The sequence below is a fragment of the Gobius niger genome, assembly GCF_951799975.1.
Source record: "Gobius niger genome assembly, chromosome: 19".
In the NCBI taxonomy this organism is placed as follows: Eukaryota; Metazoa; Chordata; class Actinopteri; order Gobiiformes; family Gobiidae; genus Gobius; species Gobius niger.
This window is the reverse complement of record NC_136870.1, coordinates 11919008-11936473: the sequence shown is the minus strand read 5'-3', so window position 1 is coordinate 11936473 and position 17466 is coordinate 11919008. Positions and strand designations below refer to the sequence as shown.

The 17466-nt window shown below is 38.4% G+C and overlaps 2 protein-coding genes across 2 annotated transcripts in view; both read left to right on the top strand.

The window, feature by feature from the left end:
• Window positions 1–5732, top strand: part of kcnc3b (potassium voltage-gated channel, Shaw-related subfamily, member 3b) — a 28378-nt gene extending 22646 nt beyond the window's left edge. The window contains 2 exon segments of the mRNA XM_079577395.1: window positions 1188–1208; window positions 4939–5732. Of these exon segments, the coding sequence (XP_079433521.1) occupies window positions 1188–1208; window positions 4939–5093 (176 nt within the window). The 3' untranslated portion in view covers window positions 5094–5732.
• A 6797-nt stretch (window positions 5733–12529) lies between these two features.
• Window positions 12530–17320, top strand: LOC306978416 (potassium voltage-gated channel subfamily A member 1-like). Its single transcript, XM_079576944.1, has 2 exons — window positions 12530–14884; window positions 16385–17320. The coding sequence occupies exons 1-2, from the start codon at window positions 14210–14212 to the stop codon at window positions 17288–17290; spliced, it is 1581 nt and encodes a 526-aa protein (XP_079433070.1). The 5' UTR covers window positions 12530–14209; the 3' UTR covers window positions 17291–17320.
• The last annotated feature ends 146 nt before the right edge of the window (window positions 17321–17466 follow it).

The window sequence follows — 17466 nt, the reverse complement described above, 5'->3', positions numbered from 1 at the left end:
CAAACTCCGACAACCCCCTGCCGACAACAAACTGTAGAGGCAGCAGCCCTGGCGCCCAGCCCAGACTCCCCTCTGACTGAGGATTGGTATAAGATGGAAGGGTCACTGTTACAGCAGGACCTCAATGCAAACTCCACCTCCTCCTGGATCAAACCATAGCGCCAGAGGTAACACTGAAACCAAGTCAAAAACAAGGAGCCTGTAGCTGAGTTCATTTATTTGATTTACTTTTGACCAAAAGTTTTGATCTGGCTCCGTCACTAGCATGCTCTTCAACGCACATAGCTCTAGTACACTGAGATACTTTCACACTAAGGTATGCTGTTTTGTTTTTGAAGAGACGCCTCTACATGTTTCAATATCTATTGAAGGCATACTATGTAACCATTCAAAATTGAAACTAATTGTCATGGATGTATTACGAAACACAGAAAAGACATCTGTACAGTCAGTTTTACTAGTGATATTTCATGGGAGAGCATCATTTCTGTCATAACACTTTCAAAACCTGCACTGGTCAGATTATGTCCCCTGTAAAAACATGACGAATACATTCGTAAGGAACATAACAGAAAAATCTCTGTCTTTTGTGGCAATTTGCTGTTAATAGCGCTACCCTGTGAGTTTATCATTAGGCATTGTGTTTTACATCCATGCTTTCTATGTCCCACACTCATACAATGACAGCACAAATTAGGACAAGGACTATTTATGCAGCATTAATCCTACACAGTATGCCTCTAATATTGAAAATAAAAGTGACAAGTAATAGCTTGTGATTTGGGAAGTTTATCATTTTGTTAAGACACTGAAAGAAGATATTTCAGTAACTATTAATAATATAAATGTATATTATTAACAGTTACTAAAATGTTACTAAAATGTTTGTAAATGCAAAAGTCAAATGTTTTGCACATTGCAGACTGTTTTGTAATGGTTAAAACATTTGAAATGGTTTATATTGTGAAACACGCAACTGTAACTGTGTAACTGTCTATGTATAAAGCCAATCATAAGAAAAACCTTGTGCATCCAAATGGACGTTACACACAGACATTTCCAGTAAAAGTCCCAGTTGTCAATGTCCTATGTCAAAAACGAATAAAAGACAGAGTGAAGAAGACTGAATGGGAACGGCGGTCACGTTGTTGTCTGATGTGCTTGTGTTGTTGTGTCTCTCTCTTCAGGTTGTGTCATATCACGCGTGTGTATGTGGGCTCTTTCATTCTTACATGTCGACACTGTGTCTCTGTCTAAAGCCGTCTGAGTGTTGTGGTTGTGTTGTCGTGTGTCGCTTATTTTGGTTTTCCCTACTAGTGTGTTTACTTGTGTTCCTCCTTACCCCAAAGACCTCCACCTTGGCGCACATCTTGTGACGTCACTATTAAAGTCCCAGTTGAATATGTACATGTGTCTATGCATCAGCTGAATGTCCTTAAAGTAACACTGTGCATTTCAAAGCACAAGACACATGTACATATGTTTTATGTGGAAATCAATTGGCCAGCCTTGACCAGCTTTACAGTTGTTCCAGTCAGTGCAGTGGTGTAGAACAAACATCATTTTCCAAGGCCAAAGGTCACTTGGGTTAATGGAGCTGTGAAGGTCAAGGGATAGTAGCTCTTGAAACATGCCACGCTGAAAACAAGTCAATGTTGTACATGCCTTAACTTTCAAATCAGTTATTACAAAACTGATTTACAAAAGTGCTGTGCTGTTCTATCAGCGTGTAATGGATCGGAAATACTATTTCCTCGATCATGTAACTGTGCTTTCAGCACCTAGTGTAGTCCAGAGTTCAGGGCTTTTGTGTTCACACTGAGGAGACTTGGATAAAAAAGCCAAAGGATTACAAGCTGCACTTGGTGACTGAAACACTCAAAGTTAGAAAAAACAGACAAATGCTATAACAGATTGATTGAAAAGGGGCACAGTCTAAGGTAAGCAAAGTCTTTGCTCAAGTTCCTCACTTAGAGGATCTTGACATTGCTTCAGTTTTATACATACTATATATATCAAGTTAATTGCTGCATAATCCCTCTTTAAAGCTATTCAAAAAGGAGGAGCGGGATGGGGCACATACATGTATAAAGATCCATTTACAGTCCAATAAGCTTCCCATTGTTAGTGGAATGGAAGCCCTCCTGTCGTGTAAGTGTCAGCCTATCAGATTGAGATATTGTTAGTAGCATTGTTTTTAAAGAGGGATTCTCATGCTTTTAGTATTCATTCTTGTGTGCTTCACTTCTTTTGTACATGCATAAGATGTATTAGCCACCTTTTGTTAAAAAGCGTTGACTTCACTTAAGGCTATATGCATGGCTCACAAAGGTCAAATACTCTTGGCACATTTCAAATCACTCCTTTGAAGATCTGTCTTTAGTCCTATTCTTTGCTTTATACTAATCATGTGGATGATACGTTACTTACATTTGTGTTGTTATGATTTAATGTGTGTTTTGTGGAGTTACAGTTGATACATTTTGTGAGTGCTTCAGTTTAATTAGGTTACTTGTTGTTTTTATTTACCTGTATCTGTGTTTCTTTTGTTGTTTTCCTTTTTTATTGTGAAAATTTGACTATACCCTATGTCCCTCCTGTATATCTTCCCTTGTATTGCCTTTCTTTGAAAGGCAAAGAAAAAATAAAGAAAAGGCAATCCTTTCCACCACTCGAAAGATTGATTTGATTATGATTTAAAATATCAAGTATTGGCTTCAAATAATGCTTTTGCTTAGTGCTATTGATAAATATTGCCAGCTGAGCAGCTAAGTGAAAAGCCAATCAGTGTCGTGTGAAACTTTAACACTTGTCTTTCTGTCATTGTGTTCATGTAACTACAGACAACAGCGCAATAATGCATGCAGTATAATTTCCCTTCTGTCCCTCCTCTTCATCACAAAAATCTGCAAATATTTTCAGATCTTTACCCTTGTTGATGATACATTTTCACTGATTCGGCTAAACTAATGACAACTGACTTGCTGGCTGTCATGTTTTCCCAAAAGATAGGCCAGATATTAGCACTCAATAGACTTTCTGTGGTTTAGTAATATAATATTGGGATACAGTATGACCAAACGAATGGCCATCAAAAGCTCAATACATCTAATTATAGGTAACAGGAGATAGCGCCATCTGTTACTGCCATTGATCCTATGAAAGAATGATACAGTACGAGCTCCTGCAAGTATAGCTTTTATTGAGTCAGCACATCCTGGGATCATCGAGTAGCTGATACTACACAGTATAAGACGAGTTAAAACAGTTGCTCTGAGTATTTGCAGTTTCTCTTTCTGTTCGTGTGTCCCTCCTCATACACATATCCCTGTGTGATTAACACTCATTTTCCATCCCATTCCCAGGCCGCCACTGCAGTGCAAGTGTAACTAAAGACTGACACTGGGTAGGTATGAAATCTCAGAGTGCAAATTAAGTGTGACTATGAACTATGTTTTTGAACATGGTAACAGCACAAATATGGTTGATGGACTGCAGTGGCTCACTTTATTCATACTTGTAACAAAACATTGTCTTGTTTTGTAATTAACCATCATAGCATTCTCCTCACCAGCTGATCTTCACCAAAAACATTTTTCATCTCAAAATCACGACTTCTTCATAAATCTCTTGATGAATCTAACGCGTGATTTTAATGTGGAACCTACAGACCACTAAACAAACCCCATCTGTTTTTGTTCTCTTTATGTTGTGATGCCACATTCTTTGTGTAATAATGATGAATGCATAATTAATGTTACATTCATGGTCTGTAGATTTGACAAAACACAAAGATACATTTTGTTGGTTTCATGACAAAACTGAAATTTATTTATTTATTTTATTCTATTTGATAAGAACACGGAAACTAAACAATATTTTCAGTGTTCATGTAACAAGCTGCTGAGTAAACCCAGTACAAGAACATTTATTTTTCAGTGGTTTTAAGTGATTTACATCTTAGAGTGGTGGACTTTTTTTTTTTTTTTCATCAGGATGGTACAAAGGGCTTTATATTGTAACTGTGGGTGTTATGACTAAATGTGACCTATTAATGGCTGGAGAGTAATACTGACTAATTGAGATTAGCAAAAACTTTGTAGTTGTGTTGACTCTGCTAATCTCCATCCATTTTTGGTCAACTGTCCATTGTTATGGAAAACAACAACTACATAACAATGTTTGTCACTTGGTACAACAACACTGTCCGCACAACAGCTTCTCGATGGTCATTTTTAACAGGGTCTGCATGAATGCTCCAGTAATGTACAGTGGGAGAGCTGCAAAGATACAACTAGATCAACTGTAAAACTCACTTTGGTAGTCAATAAATACAGTCTGTTACTTCCCATTGTACATAAACTGGTCCCTATTCAATGGTATGATTGGTGGAAAATGTGCAGGGGACGGTTACTGTTGCCCATTTGAAGTTTGGGTGACACAAATCTATTGTGCGTTTGAATCAGAATCGTTTCTATATGCCCAAACTTCATGTGGTCATCACAATATCAAGTCTGGGGATTACTACACTGTACTTGTCTAAAACACTCCTCCAGCGTGGGCTGTTTTATTCAACAGAGCTACTACATGTCTACTCTGGTGATTTTAGATAGTTTGGGCGGGGAGATTCTTTTGTGTAAAAGGCACATCATAACTCTCATTTTCTTGTTTTGTCTTGTCCTGTCTTGTCTGTGTCTGTCTTTCTGTGTCCTTGTCTTTGGTTATAATTCGACCCTTTTCTTTCCCAATTCTCCTCACCTATGTGCTTCTTTACTTTACTTTTCAACTTTTTAAATGCCAATGTTTATTTTAATGCTTTGATTTTTATTTACAACCCTGCTAATTATGGCTTTTGTCATTACATCATTATGTTTGATTGGTTTAATACCAATTTCTTTATTTTGCTTCTTCAATTGCTTACTTACTGTAATTATGCAGCATCAGGCGATGATAAATCTCACAGCCTCAGTAACATATCAGGAATGGCGGGGTCATCACTGCGGCTCGCTCCCATCGCCAGCCCGCACTTTGAAACGTTTGAAACCCCAGTTCCACTGCGCCGCTGTCGCTCGCCTATCCCTTCCATTTTGTAGCAACATGAGGCTCATCAAAAGATGCAGGGGTTAGCTAAAGACAAATAGCGCTAGCAGGTTTCTGGCCTGATCTGTGCAAAGATGATAGCAATAATGACAATAGGGTCATGAAAAAACACAGAACGCCCTCTTGTGACTACAGTAATGCATGCTTTGGATTTAGTGGAACTCTAGGTCCAAATTTAGCTTAAAAAGACACTGCATTAAATGATTTGCTTTATTGTAAATATAAGTCAGTAGATGGTAATACATTATTAACTGTTAATAAGAGATGCCCAAGCATTTAAGAAAAAAGTATCAACCTCAAGAACTAAAAAAAAAACACGTTATGTCACATCATTGTACAAAACTATGACCAAACAAAACTTTAAGTAGAAGAGAAAAAAATAATCTCTATTCTGTGATATGTGATTATTGTGCAATGTGTAGAGAGCATGGTTTTGACACTTTTATTAAAAAAAGGATAAGTTTTATTTATGTACATGCCTTGTCACTTGCACTTTCTACCAAAAGGTCCAAAAAGTGGTGTCAAATTAACAAGTGTTATATACTTAATTTAATGATAACTACACATCCAGTCAAATGAAACCACGTGGACTTTGTGCAGACGAGTCATGTGATGCCGATGTTAGCCAATCACCACACGCAATAGACTTAAAACTTTTACTTTATGACAATGATATTGAAGTAGATAGGGAAATTGCCAATCTATAGGGAGTCAAATTTAGTTTTTCAACCAAACTTAAACATTAAATATAAGCAAGAAACTCAATGCTATTGTGCCATAACTCCTAAAGATAACAAACTTACTTAAAAAGGGATTTAACGTATGGATTATACATCGAAATGAAACCATGCAAATATCTATTATTGTCTTAATTTACTTTGTTAAACCTATTACATTCACATATGCAATAATACTAGTACGATACAGGAGGTTATGTTGTACATACGCACATTTTCTATCTCAGTGATCTGTTTATGAACATGTTCAGTACGAAAACGCGAAGCCACTTGTCTGTGTGTTAATTCACTTTCTGTGGTTGTTGGGCTTTCTGATTGGTCAAGTTTGTATATTGCTATATCTGTTTCAGTGTAACAAGAATATGTTCCATAAATGGTCTTTAAATCTAAAAGATCAAAACAGATTTATGTATTTTTAACACAGACCTAGAGCTACAAATGCAACTTCTGTGGAGGTTCAATCGTTTCCTATTGTCACTGTCCATGGTCCTAATTACAAGGCTTTTAACAATATCTTTGTGCTTCCAACTTCAAAGGTTAAGACCTCGAGATAAAAAAAAAAGGTATTAAAAAAGGTACACTATTTAATTTGGAAAAAAAAATGTTTAGGAATCTATTGTGTGTGCTATTTAAGCGTTATTACCTTTTTCATTTGATTTTTTCATGCTGAGCTTTTTGTCAGTGAAGTTCTTAATGATCTCATTGTATTATCGACAGATTACTTTTAAGTCTATGAGATGGTTTGATGAATTTATTCTCTGGAAAATATTTTGTGCACGTTTGGATGTACAGAAAGCAAGACGCCCTGTGAGACAACCCGGAGAAAGACAGTACATCAACGCAGACAGAGACATATGATGGACATCAAACTAATATTCATGTTTTCTTTTCTCTTTTTGTGTACTGTGTAAAACTAACAGCAAAGCAGTCCTGTATTAAGTACTTGTGTAAATCATCAAGGATGTTCTCTAATGTAAACCTTGTTTAAATGATCAAAATGGACAGTAACTTTAAGTGCCTCTATGAGGACTATCTTGACTTCAATGTCATTTAGAGATTAATGCAAACAGCTAGATTTAACTAGCTACTCTTTCAGTAATGCTGTTTGGGTCATGTACATAAATGTATAAATACATACCATTACATTAAAACCATTTATGAACCAATACTGTACACAACAGTGATTATTTGATCATATTGAAATCTCACCGATAAATAAAAAAGACAGTTGCTAAAAATATCTTGAAGAGACGAAAAAGAGCTGAATACCTAATTACAACAACTAAATCAGCCAATGTATTTTTTGGAAAAGTTCATTTCAACTGCAATGTTTTACGTTATATTTCTGTCATTCAGTGTTTATCAGTGTAAACTTGTGTCTCGTGTATCAATGTATCAGAAGATTTTTTTTTACGATTGCGACGTGCTTTGAGTAGAGCTGTGCTTAATGTCAGTTTTACACACTGTAATTGTGCATTTTATTTCGCCATGCATTAAGCAGCAGTGCAGGTAATGGTGATCCTTTTGTACACAGTAGTTGCACTCAACACATGGATTATACACTATCATGCTCTTTATTGATTTTAGTATCATCATACAAATGTGCATTCTTCCTCCCCTGACTAGTAATGGCTTTCTGCTCTTGTCTTTGCAGTGTTAAGTTTCTAGCATTCGCCTTCTCTCTTATGAGGAGTCGGTAACCGGTAAACACAAATTTGCAACGGGAGCCCTGTAAGCAACACACGTGACATGGATGGATCTCTGGGGTGACAAGAGAGAGGCCAGAGGTTAATGATGAATATTAAATGATATGGTCAGCTCCTCAATTGTTACCAAAGCAGCCTCTTGGAACTCCGACGACACTTTGGACCACAGTCTGACTTGACTTTTTTTTTTTCCTGCAAATTGACTGAGCATTGCACTGACACACTTTGGGAGACAGAGACTCCTGTTTACACATTCCAGATGACCACAACGGTAACATCATACTGACCATCTTGTACAATGATCAACTCGGAATCATCTACTGAGCAACTCAACTACAATCGTCTTCACGAAGGACCGACTGTAAAATGTAGCATCTCTGCTAACATACTGTAGCATTTGTAGGCTGGGACCTAACTTGACTTAACTCATTATTGGTTAGAGCAGAGAAGAAATTATGCATTCAAGAGATCTTTTCGATGTCATTTAACTCTTACGTTCCTTTCCAATGAAAAGAAATGAAAGGTACATGAGAGACAAAGTACTAGTCTATTGAAATTATACATTCCAAATAGTAAAACGTAGATGCACTAAATTTAAAGGTATTTGATCCTTTAGAGCCCCTAAGCACTAAAGTATGTTGTAATTATTGCCATTGATCATGTCTTCCATTCACCTTTATCAGTATAACACTGCCCTGCCCATTGCCAATTCAAAAGAAGCACTAGTGGTCTGGCTAAATAAATCAAGCACATGTAGCATTGGCTCAAACTGCGCATTTAGTCTTCACCAAAGTGAATTAATGGTAGAGACTTCTTTATCTCTCATGTACTGGGTTTTTTCCAAGATCCACTTGGGCGTTCTTCGTCCTGTGGCGTGCACTTGCGGAATGACTCGTAATGTATACTATAAAGCGGGGTAACATTCTGGGAGATGTTATTCCTCTGAGAAAATGGAGTCCTTTTAACTGCCACTAACCTCTCCTCCCACGCTTGCGCACTGAAGCAAGCGTGCTGAGGTCACAAGGAGGACGAATAGCCTTTTTTTTCCCCAAAAAAAAAGTTGCGGACAAAACAATGTATTGGAAAAAAAAGGACAACCCATCCACAGGAATTTTCACTCCACATGAAACTCTTTGCTAGCTGGAAAAAAGAAATCAATCTCTAAGGGACCAATAATATAACCCCACACTCAACCTGAAGACCAACACTGCCAATTAGGCACAAGAATCCCCAGACGCACACTGCCCCAGCTGTTTCTTGTCCCTCTTGCTGTCAACGACTACTTCATGGGCAAGTAGGTGTCGAGATCACGATGGTCCGTCTGAGGAGCCCAAGAAGAATGGATGTGAGCATGGACATGTACAAAGAGAACAAATCTATATTTTGATAAACAAATCGTCTATATGTGGCTATGGAGCAAGTTTTCAATCAGAAAATAAGCCTGCAGTGGAAGAGGAGAAAACAATGCAAATATGGCAACGTAAAAATGGAAAATGTTAAGCCCACACGCAAAGGAGAAATATATTTTAAAAGACTGAGCAATGCGAGACTCAAGGCGAAAATGTGTGGATGAAAAGGATGGCCACTGAGATAAACAAAAGAAAAGAAAAAAGAAAATGCATTTTTGTAACTTTGTTTACCAGCATGACTACTTTGCATGACTGTCTTTTCTGCAAGCCCTTAGTTGAAGACAAGGGTGCTAGAGAAACAAAAAAGTATATACTATAAAAGGAATTAAAAAAAAAAGTTATATGCAATTAATGTTTAAAAAAAATTCTAATGAAAGAGAAGAGCTATATTTTGTTTTGAAAAGTGAAAATGTGAATAATGAAATATGTATGTTTGCGAAGTAAACCCTGAAATATGTTTAGTTTTGAAAAATCTTTCTGCTACTACTGCCCCACATACATGTCATTTTAGTGTTTCTAGCCACTCTTTTCTCTCATGAGTTTCTCTAAAGGACAATTGTTTCATTTCATTATATTTTTTATAATTCATTTGCACAGCTATTGTAGCAACAAAACAAACGGCTCTCCATTATTTGCTTGATTATGGTCATAGTTTTCTTTTTTTTGGCAATAATTAAAGTGATTTCATAGCTGTAGCAGGGCAAATGGAGCGCCTTTGGATTTCATATCATCAATGCCTCAGTATTAAGAAATGTATACAGGTTTTGAATGTCCCAGTAAAGGATCTTCTTTGGATAGGCAGTTCTGCTTCACTTGTCAGCTTGGAAATGGGAAAGTGAAAGCAAAAAGATTTTAGCATATACCTGCCATTCCAAAGTAAGTCTATGTGGGTAAAGGACGTGTGTGTGTGTGGATGTAGGTGTATTTCTATTTTATTTCCAACATAATACAGTAAATTCTAGTATATAGACAACAATAATGTGAACACCTCACAGTGATGTGTAAAACGCATGCGTTATGACTTGATCTCTCAAGAGGGGAGTCGAGTCTTGAAATATCCCCTTAGGCTCCTACCATTTTATGTCATGAACCCAGTCCTTATATCTTTGAAACACTGTGCCGTGGTGTAGAGCAATGTCTTCCTTTGAGAGGCAACTGGAACTACTCGCACTCGCAGTGTCAGCATGAGTGTGTAGCGGTAGCTTGTCTTTGTTGTAGATGGTCAGGTCTTGCATCATTATTCATGGCGTCATCCAGCTGGTTTGTAGGCAGCTCATAACAGCACATGACACAGTCATAGCACCAATCAAAGAGACCCAGAGCTTCCAAATGATGTCAGTTTAGTCTATTCAAGAGAGAGGATGAGACAGCAGTGTCCACCAAGAATGAAAATTTAAAATTTACATTGTTTCTCCTTGTCGAGTGCTCCTCTAATCCACAGTTGGGTTTTCTCATGAGTTTTGGCCCTGCTGGTCCAGGGTTCAGCTCTGGCAGCTGAATGGTTGTCCATTCTTATTACTTTGCAGATGGAGGTTCATCTGTTCGAGACTTAACAGGGCAACACAGATCACAGAGATCACTATTCCAGTCTAAACTGGTATTAACAGGGTCTAGATTTTTCACAATTTGCAAAAACGATCGATGGGATTTTCAATATCAATTCCCATTTTGGAAGGCATTAGGGAACCTGTATTTGAATAGCCACAAAGAGGTTCATCTATATTTTAAAGGAAAACTTCTAGTAATAGTGTGCACAACTTGCAGAAACTTGCAGAGGTATTTTTGTCACTACTGTTTTTACAGTTCCTTTTGTATTTTCTTGTCTCAACATCGTGAGGCTCAATGGATGTCTTTCTTTAACTATTGCATAATACTGCCATTTTATTTTGTCAGAATGAGTTACAATGTTGGGATCGCCAAGTCTGTTTTATTTGTGAAATATGATCAATATGTGGCCATTTTATGTTACATAACCAAAAGAAGCAATGCTTTACATGTTAAATACTGCCAATGCAACGTATTAAGGTATGATGTGTCTAAAGCGTATGGCACTGCCCTGGGAAAATGCTTTTTCATATGAATTTGATTTATGTGCTTATTTCTGTTGTGATGTTTTGTTTTGTTCAAGCGGACACTGTATGCAATCTGCACCACAATGCCACTGATTGACACAAACTGTATGCTCCCTGAGAAACAGGCGCTTTGTCATCAGTCAAAAACATGTAGTGGCTTAATGGCTTTCCATAGAGTAATTTAGCAATCAAAAATGACTATTTTAACATGGTGATAAGAGAAGATTTGTTTTAGAGGAAATGCTATTATTCTAAATAGAGTTTAATACTGTATATTCAACCTAGAAATGATAATGTGATATATAATATTACTACACGTCTCTCGTAGTACACATAATATTCACCTGTAGGCATTCCAAAGATTAATTTTACTTGCCATACAAGGATTTAAAACAGACTTAGGGAGTAGTCCATTGTACTGCGATCTTGGTAGGAGAGTAAATGGGAAGAGAAGGTGGTCACTGGAATATCTGGTTGCAACTTCTGCTGGAATTTATTTTTGAAATGTCAGACAACACAAAAAACAAAGTTATTAAGAACTGTATAAAGTATATTTCAACGGAATGTTCATGATTTATCTTTTTATATTTTGAAGATAAAATAGAAACATATCAATAAAGTGTCATAATTGAACATATTTCTACTGCTGAGACTTAAAAATGTATGAATGTCAATGCGATCTAATGTGAACCAATCTCCATAGCAGCTTGAACGAATAACTGATTAACAGTTGTGAGATGCTTTTTCAGAGACCTTAAAAATTTAAATCCTTGAAATGAACGTAAAAAAATAAATCAAAAGTGACATGAATGGTGTTGGTTTCGAATTTGTAACTCATTCTTTGCTTGCGCTAAGATTTTATTTGATGTGCTGCCTCCGCCTGTCAAGAATGGACCGCCGCCACAGCACAGACACTGATCTCATTTGACTTGAAAATAGAGTGACAATCAAGTACGGGCCTTCAAATTGAAATACAAACACAAACCATTTAAGTGGCTGTGTATTTCCAAGAAGTTTTAATTGTGCTTCACAGTTTCCAAACTGAAGACCTGTAAAATAGTATAAGTATAATAATCTATGTTTCCAAAATTAAATGTAACTGAGTCATGATATCTGAGAATATTGAGGTCATTTTCCCCATACTGCTCAAGATCAAGTAACTGTAATATAATCTACAATATCTACAAGCAGAAACTGACTGTATGTTCCAATACAGATCCGTGACATTGAAACACCATTCTTTAAAAAATCTACTTTAAAATGTAGGGTTTTGGTCAGTCATTAAAATTACATTTGGATTTGAAAGATAAGTTAACAACTTGTTAAATCTCATTATATGCTAGAATAGATTTCTCCTCCTATACATAACATCAATAGATTTGGGGAACTGCCCAGCCCAGTGAATAGGTATAGTTGAATTTACATGTTAATTTTGTTAAGATTTTTTAGCTTGAAGCAAAGGCATTTCATTGGACATTGAAAGTAGGACTGCATATGAGAAAAAAATAACACTGTCTCCATGATGTTACTTTTGCGATATGGATATTGCTTCACCTAGTATTGTGATAACAATTATTTGTCGATATATTGTGCAGCCCTAATTGAAACTATATTAACCGGGAGGAATAATTAATTATCCAAATCCTGTACCGTATTTTCAAATGAGCTCGTGCGTGAGAGAATGAGGAATGGTAATATGAGGTGATGGGCTCATTTTTTCGACTTATGGCTGCCAACAATCTCGAGGTGTTCAACATGGTAATGAGACAGGGGTAGCATTGGCTGCCATCTCCTGGGAGTCACATCTCATGATTGCAGCATCGCTGCTTAAGAGATTTAGAGCCCTTTCACAGCTCCACTATCACCTATAGCGACATGTACTGGACCATGCATCATGCTCATCATACAAAGGCATTGGTAGAGGGCATCACGTCAAAGATTTATATATTGAACTGCCTTTTTCCTCCAATAAACAATAACCACAGAATAATTCTCATCAGATCCCGATGATATGACGACTGCTTTAAGTACTACTACTGGCATGAACTGTATCGTATTCATGATGAGACGGTAATTGCGGCAGTGCAGATGAGATAGTAAAGGGAGCAGCTCTGAGGAAATGTCGGCTGAGCCCTCTGCCAGTTTTATCTGCAGTGTGGAAAAACATCCACTCCCTCTGGTGGTGAGAAGCTGCAACGACTGTGCAAAATACAAAGGGTACAAAAAGGTATTATCCACATTGAAGAGAATAAATCATTGATAAATGTACAGACTAAGCAGACAATAGCATTGTTTGTGTGTCATGTGAACGATTGCTTCATTGCATTTGCTACAGTTTTTCCCGTCATTGTACATTTGGATTTCATATCACATATTACTATACTGCTAAAGTCTATAACATGCCATTCCGTTTGTCTGCTTGATGGTTCTATCTCCGAATGGTAGTGAGGCATCAGCCATATGCCAAAGCCCCATGTTTGTTAGAGAGGGTGACACCAGTGCCAGGCATTGGAGAAGAGGCTGAAGTCAGTGTTGGCCTAAAGCTGAAATGAAGGGGAGAGGACGGGGAGGGGTTTGTGCTCGGGGTCCAGCTGAGATTAAATTTCAACAGGACAGCATTCCCCCTCAAAAAATTCAAGACAGCCAACATGAGACGGCAAGTGAACGAACAAGCTTCTGTATGTTGCTTGAGAAAACAAGTGGCAGCAAAGTTTGTGCGCACCTTTATAGGACTTTAACCCAATTGGCAGAGGAAGAGTGTGCCTCAAAGTGTGGACTATCAGAACAATCACATGTGAGGGGAAAGATGACAGAGAGACAGCCGAGCAACCTGAAGTACTATGGGACACAAACAATGTAATTTCTCAACCTGTCCTTGAGCTCTGTCAGCAGCATTTTCAAAGTGAGTAAAGAGGCACATCTATAAAGTCTTGCACGTGATACTCTTAAGTTGCATAAAAAATATGGTTTGGTTTCAAAACAAACAAAAAGAAAACATGCAATTTGGGGGTTTAGTGTTCTTATGTTTAAGTACAGTAGAAGTCTTTGTTAAAAAAAAAAAAAAAAAAGAGAAAAGGATAATAATAGACTAATACAATTATAACTCTCATTCCAGGTACTAATTGTTAAGACCATCTTAAAATAACGGTGGCCAATAAGTTTGGTAGCATTTGGAACCACAAGTCATGGAAAGCAGCGATGATGCAAAAGGAGGGGGAAGGAAAGACTGTGATGGAGAGAAAGACAAACAGTTGAAAGAGCAGCTTAACTGTGAGGAGAAAGGAGTAATTGAGCTCCAAGAAAACGACAAAGAGAGAAGAAAGGATGGTAGATCGGGAACATTGTGGAGGAGTGGGTGGGCACTAAGTGAAAGACTTGCGATTAATGTCTCAGGGATGCGATATGAGACTCAGCTTCGTACACTTGCCCAATTCCCTGACTCTATGCTTGGTGATCCCAGGCGGAGGTCTCGATATTTTGACCCTCTGCGAAATGAACTCTTCTTGGACCGAAACCGGGCATGCTTTGATGCTATTCTGTACTTTTACCAGTCTGGTGGTAGACTTCGAAGGCCCACCAACATACCACTGGACATATTCATGGATGAGCTATTGTTTTATGAGCTGGGAGAGGATGTCATTGATCGGTTCAAGGAGGATGAAGGTTTTCCAAAGGAAGAGGAGACACCTCTGCCAACCAGTGAAATCCAGAAGAAAGTGTGGAAGCTGTTTGAGCATCCGGAGTCTTCATCAGGAGCACGCATCATCGCCATCGTCAGTGTGATGGTTATTGTGGTGTCCATTCTCATCTTCTGCTTGGAGACGCTTCCAGAGTTCAGGTTGGACAAAGAGAGACGAGAGGCAAGTCAAAGACGACTTACTACTTACAACTAAAACATTAAAATGCTAGATAATACAACTACCATCTATAATAATTTGATCAAAGTAACATTATCCAACAAAAAGCTGTCAATCAAATACAATCCTACAAATTTGCCTGTACACCTAACCCATCCCATTGATTGTATTCACACGTCTTCTTACAGCAAAAACGCCACTTCCATTGCTATTACTAGCATCAGGAAACAGTCTGGGCTTAGTTCTGGAATCAGCAGCATTCAAACAAACATTACCACTCACTTCAGTAATGATTCCCACTCCTCGAAGGGATGCAAGCAATGGAGTCAAATGTCTCCACGACAGTGGGTGTTTATGTAAACACTGTTGGCGAGTACATTATGACAAAACTGAAACCTCTCACACAAGGACAACAGGGCTTCAAGCTCGTGAGATTATTTTAGTCGACTGTTAAATTTGATACGCTTGGATTCAGACTGTACAAAAAAGTAGAGGGAATTATATGTAGGGAAGTGAAATACAAATGAGTGAGAAAAAATACAGCTGCAGGTAGGTGTAGTACGAAAAGGTCAACCAAGTGACCAAACATATGGAAAAAGATGAGCCAAAGCCTTCCACAGGCTTAGCAGTGGAGCCTAAAAGGTCTCACAGAGTGAGCTGCATACATTGGGTCATGTTAACACATTCCTCCCAGGCTGCTCTGCTGGCTAAGCTGCCTTTGCACAAGAGCACTGCCAGGAAACCACTGTAGCTTGTATCCGAGTCAGTTGAGTGGAGTATCCACTGAAGCATAGTGACTGTTTTACTGCTGTCACAGCTCAGCATATGGGATAGGAACGAGGGTGGTCATAGATGCTCTGAGACACTCTCATGTTTCTGTTCGAAGATCTCACAGGTTAAATATAGGCTTAGGAGAGACCTTGGTAAAGATCAACAAATACACATCCACCATTAGTAATCCACACTGTGACTGACCTGCTACTGAAAGCCATGAACAATGTTGTGTCAGAGCTTAAAGTGTAACTTTATATAACTCACACCTTATTACAGATTCAACTAATCCATGTAGTGTGTTTCCATGATTTAGACGTGACAAATGATACTATGAACCTCCTGGGGAGAACAGTACTTTCTTCAGCTTGTTGTAAGTCTAACCTGACATGGAAGATGGAGAAACAGGTGGACTGAAAGGGAGATTAGGTCAACTATGTCTGAAATGTAAAGCTGGAAATGTCAGACACTTTTATGATGCTGTATCAAAAGTAGAGACCCATGTAGTGGAGCTCAGTACTGTTCATTTCAAATTGTGTTTATTCAAGTAGCATTTTTCTGAACTTCTAGCCTTCAACCATGACTTTGTCTATGCAATATGTAGTATTTAAAACTATATGAAAGACATTAAAAGAAGTCTGACACATGGAAACCTGACAAGGAAACTTGGTAGATAGCATGAACTTTTATAAACACTAACCTTTTTTTAAATCATTTTTTCCCTTCTCTTAGGAAAATCTATACAAGTATCACTCCCTCCCCAAGAATGTCACAGAGAACATACCACCCCCACCTGGCATCTTCCAGGATCCTTTTTTTTTGGTGGAGACAATGTGCATATGTTGGTTCTCTTTTGAGCTCTTAATGCGGTTTGCCTGCTCTCCCAGTAAAACATACTTCTTCAAGGATGTCATGAATATTATAGATTTCAGTGCCATCCTGCCATACTTTGTTACTTTGGGCACTGAGTTAGCAAAGGACAATGATGCCACTCCGGCCACATCCTTGGCTATTATAAGGGTCATCCGGCTGGTGAGAGTCTTCCGAATCTTCAAGCTGTCCCGTCACTCCAAAGGGCTGCAGATCCTGGGGCAGACCCTCAGAGCCAGCATGCGTGAATTGGGTCTGCTCATTTTCTTCCTCTTCATTGGCGTCATCCTCTTTTCCAGCGCCATATACTTTGCAGAGGCCGACCACAAAAACACAGCTTTTATCAGCATCCCGCATGCTTTCTGGTGGGCTGTGGTTACCATGACCACAGTTGGGTACGGTGACATGTGCCCGGAGACAGTCTGGGGGAAACTAGTCGGATCAATGTGCGCCATTGCCGGTGTGCTGACCATTTCGCTGCCTGTGCCTGTCATAGTATCCAACTTCAGTTACTTCTACCACCGCGAGACTGAGTGTGAAGATCAAACGCCGTACAGTCATGTAAAGTCGTCACTGTGGGAAGATGAAGAACCAGAGGAAGAACAAAAGGAGGAAGAAGACCAGGATCCAGAGGCGGAGTACTATGCCATTGAGGGAAGATATACTCCTGTTAACCGTGCTCTGCTGGACAGACCATGTCCAGCACATGGTACAGAGTATAAGGAAGCAAACACGTGCATGAGAGAACCACTGGTCACTCAAGTGTAGGGAGTACTTTATGTATAAGGAAATGCACATGGTTCAGAAGTTGCAAATGCTTCAAGAAGTATTCATACCCCTCTCATTATGTTTTGTTGAAGTTTGATACTGAAAAGGTCCACAGTCAGGCTTCCACAGGCTCTGCTTCTCTGTAATTTGGGCAATGAATGGAAAACACCATACTT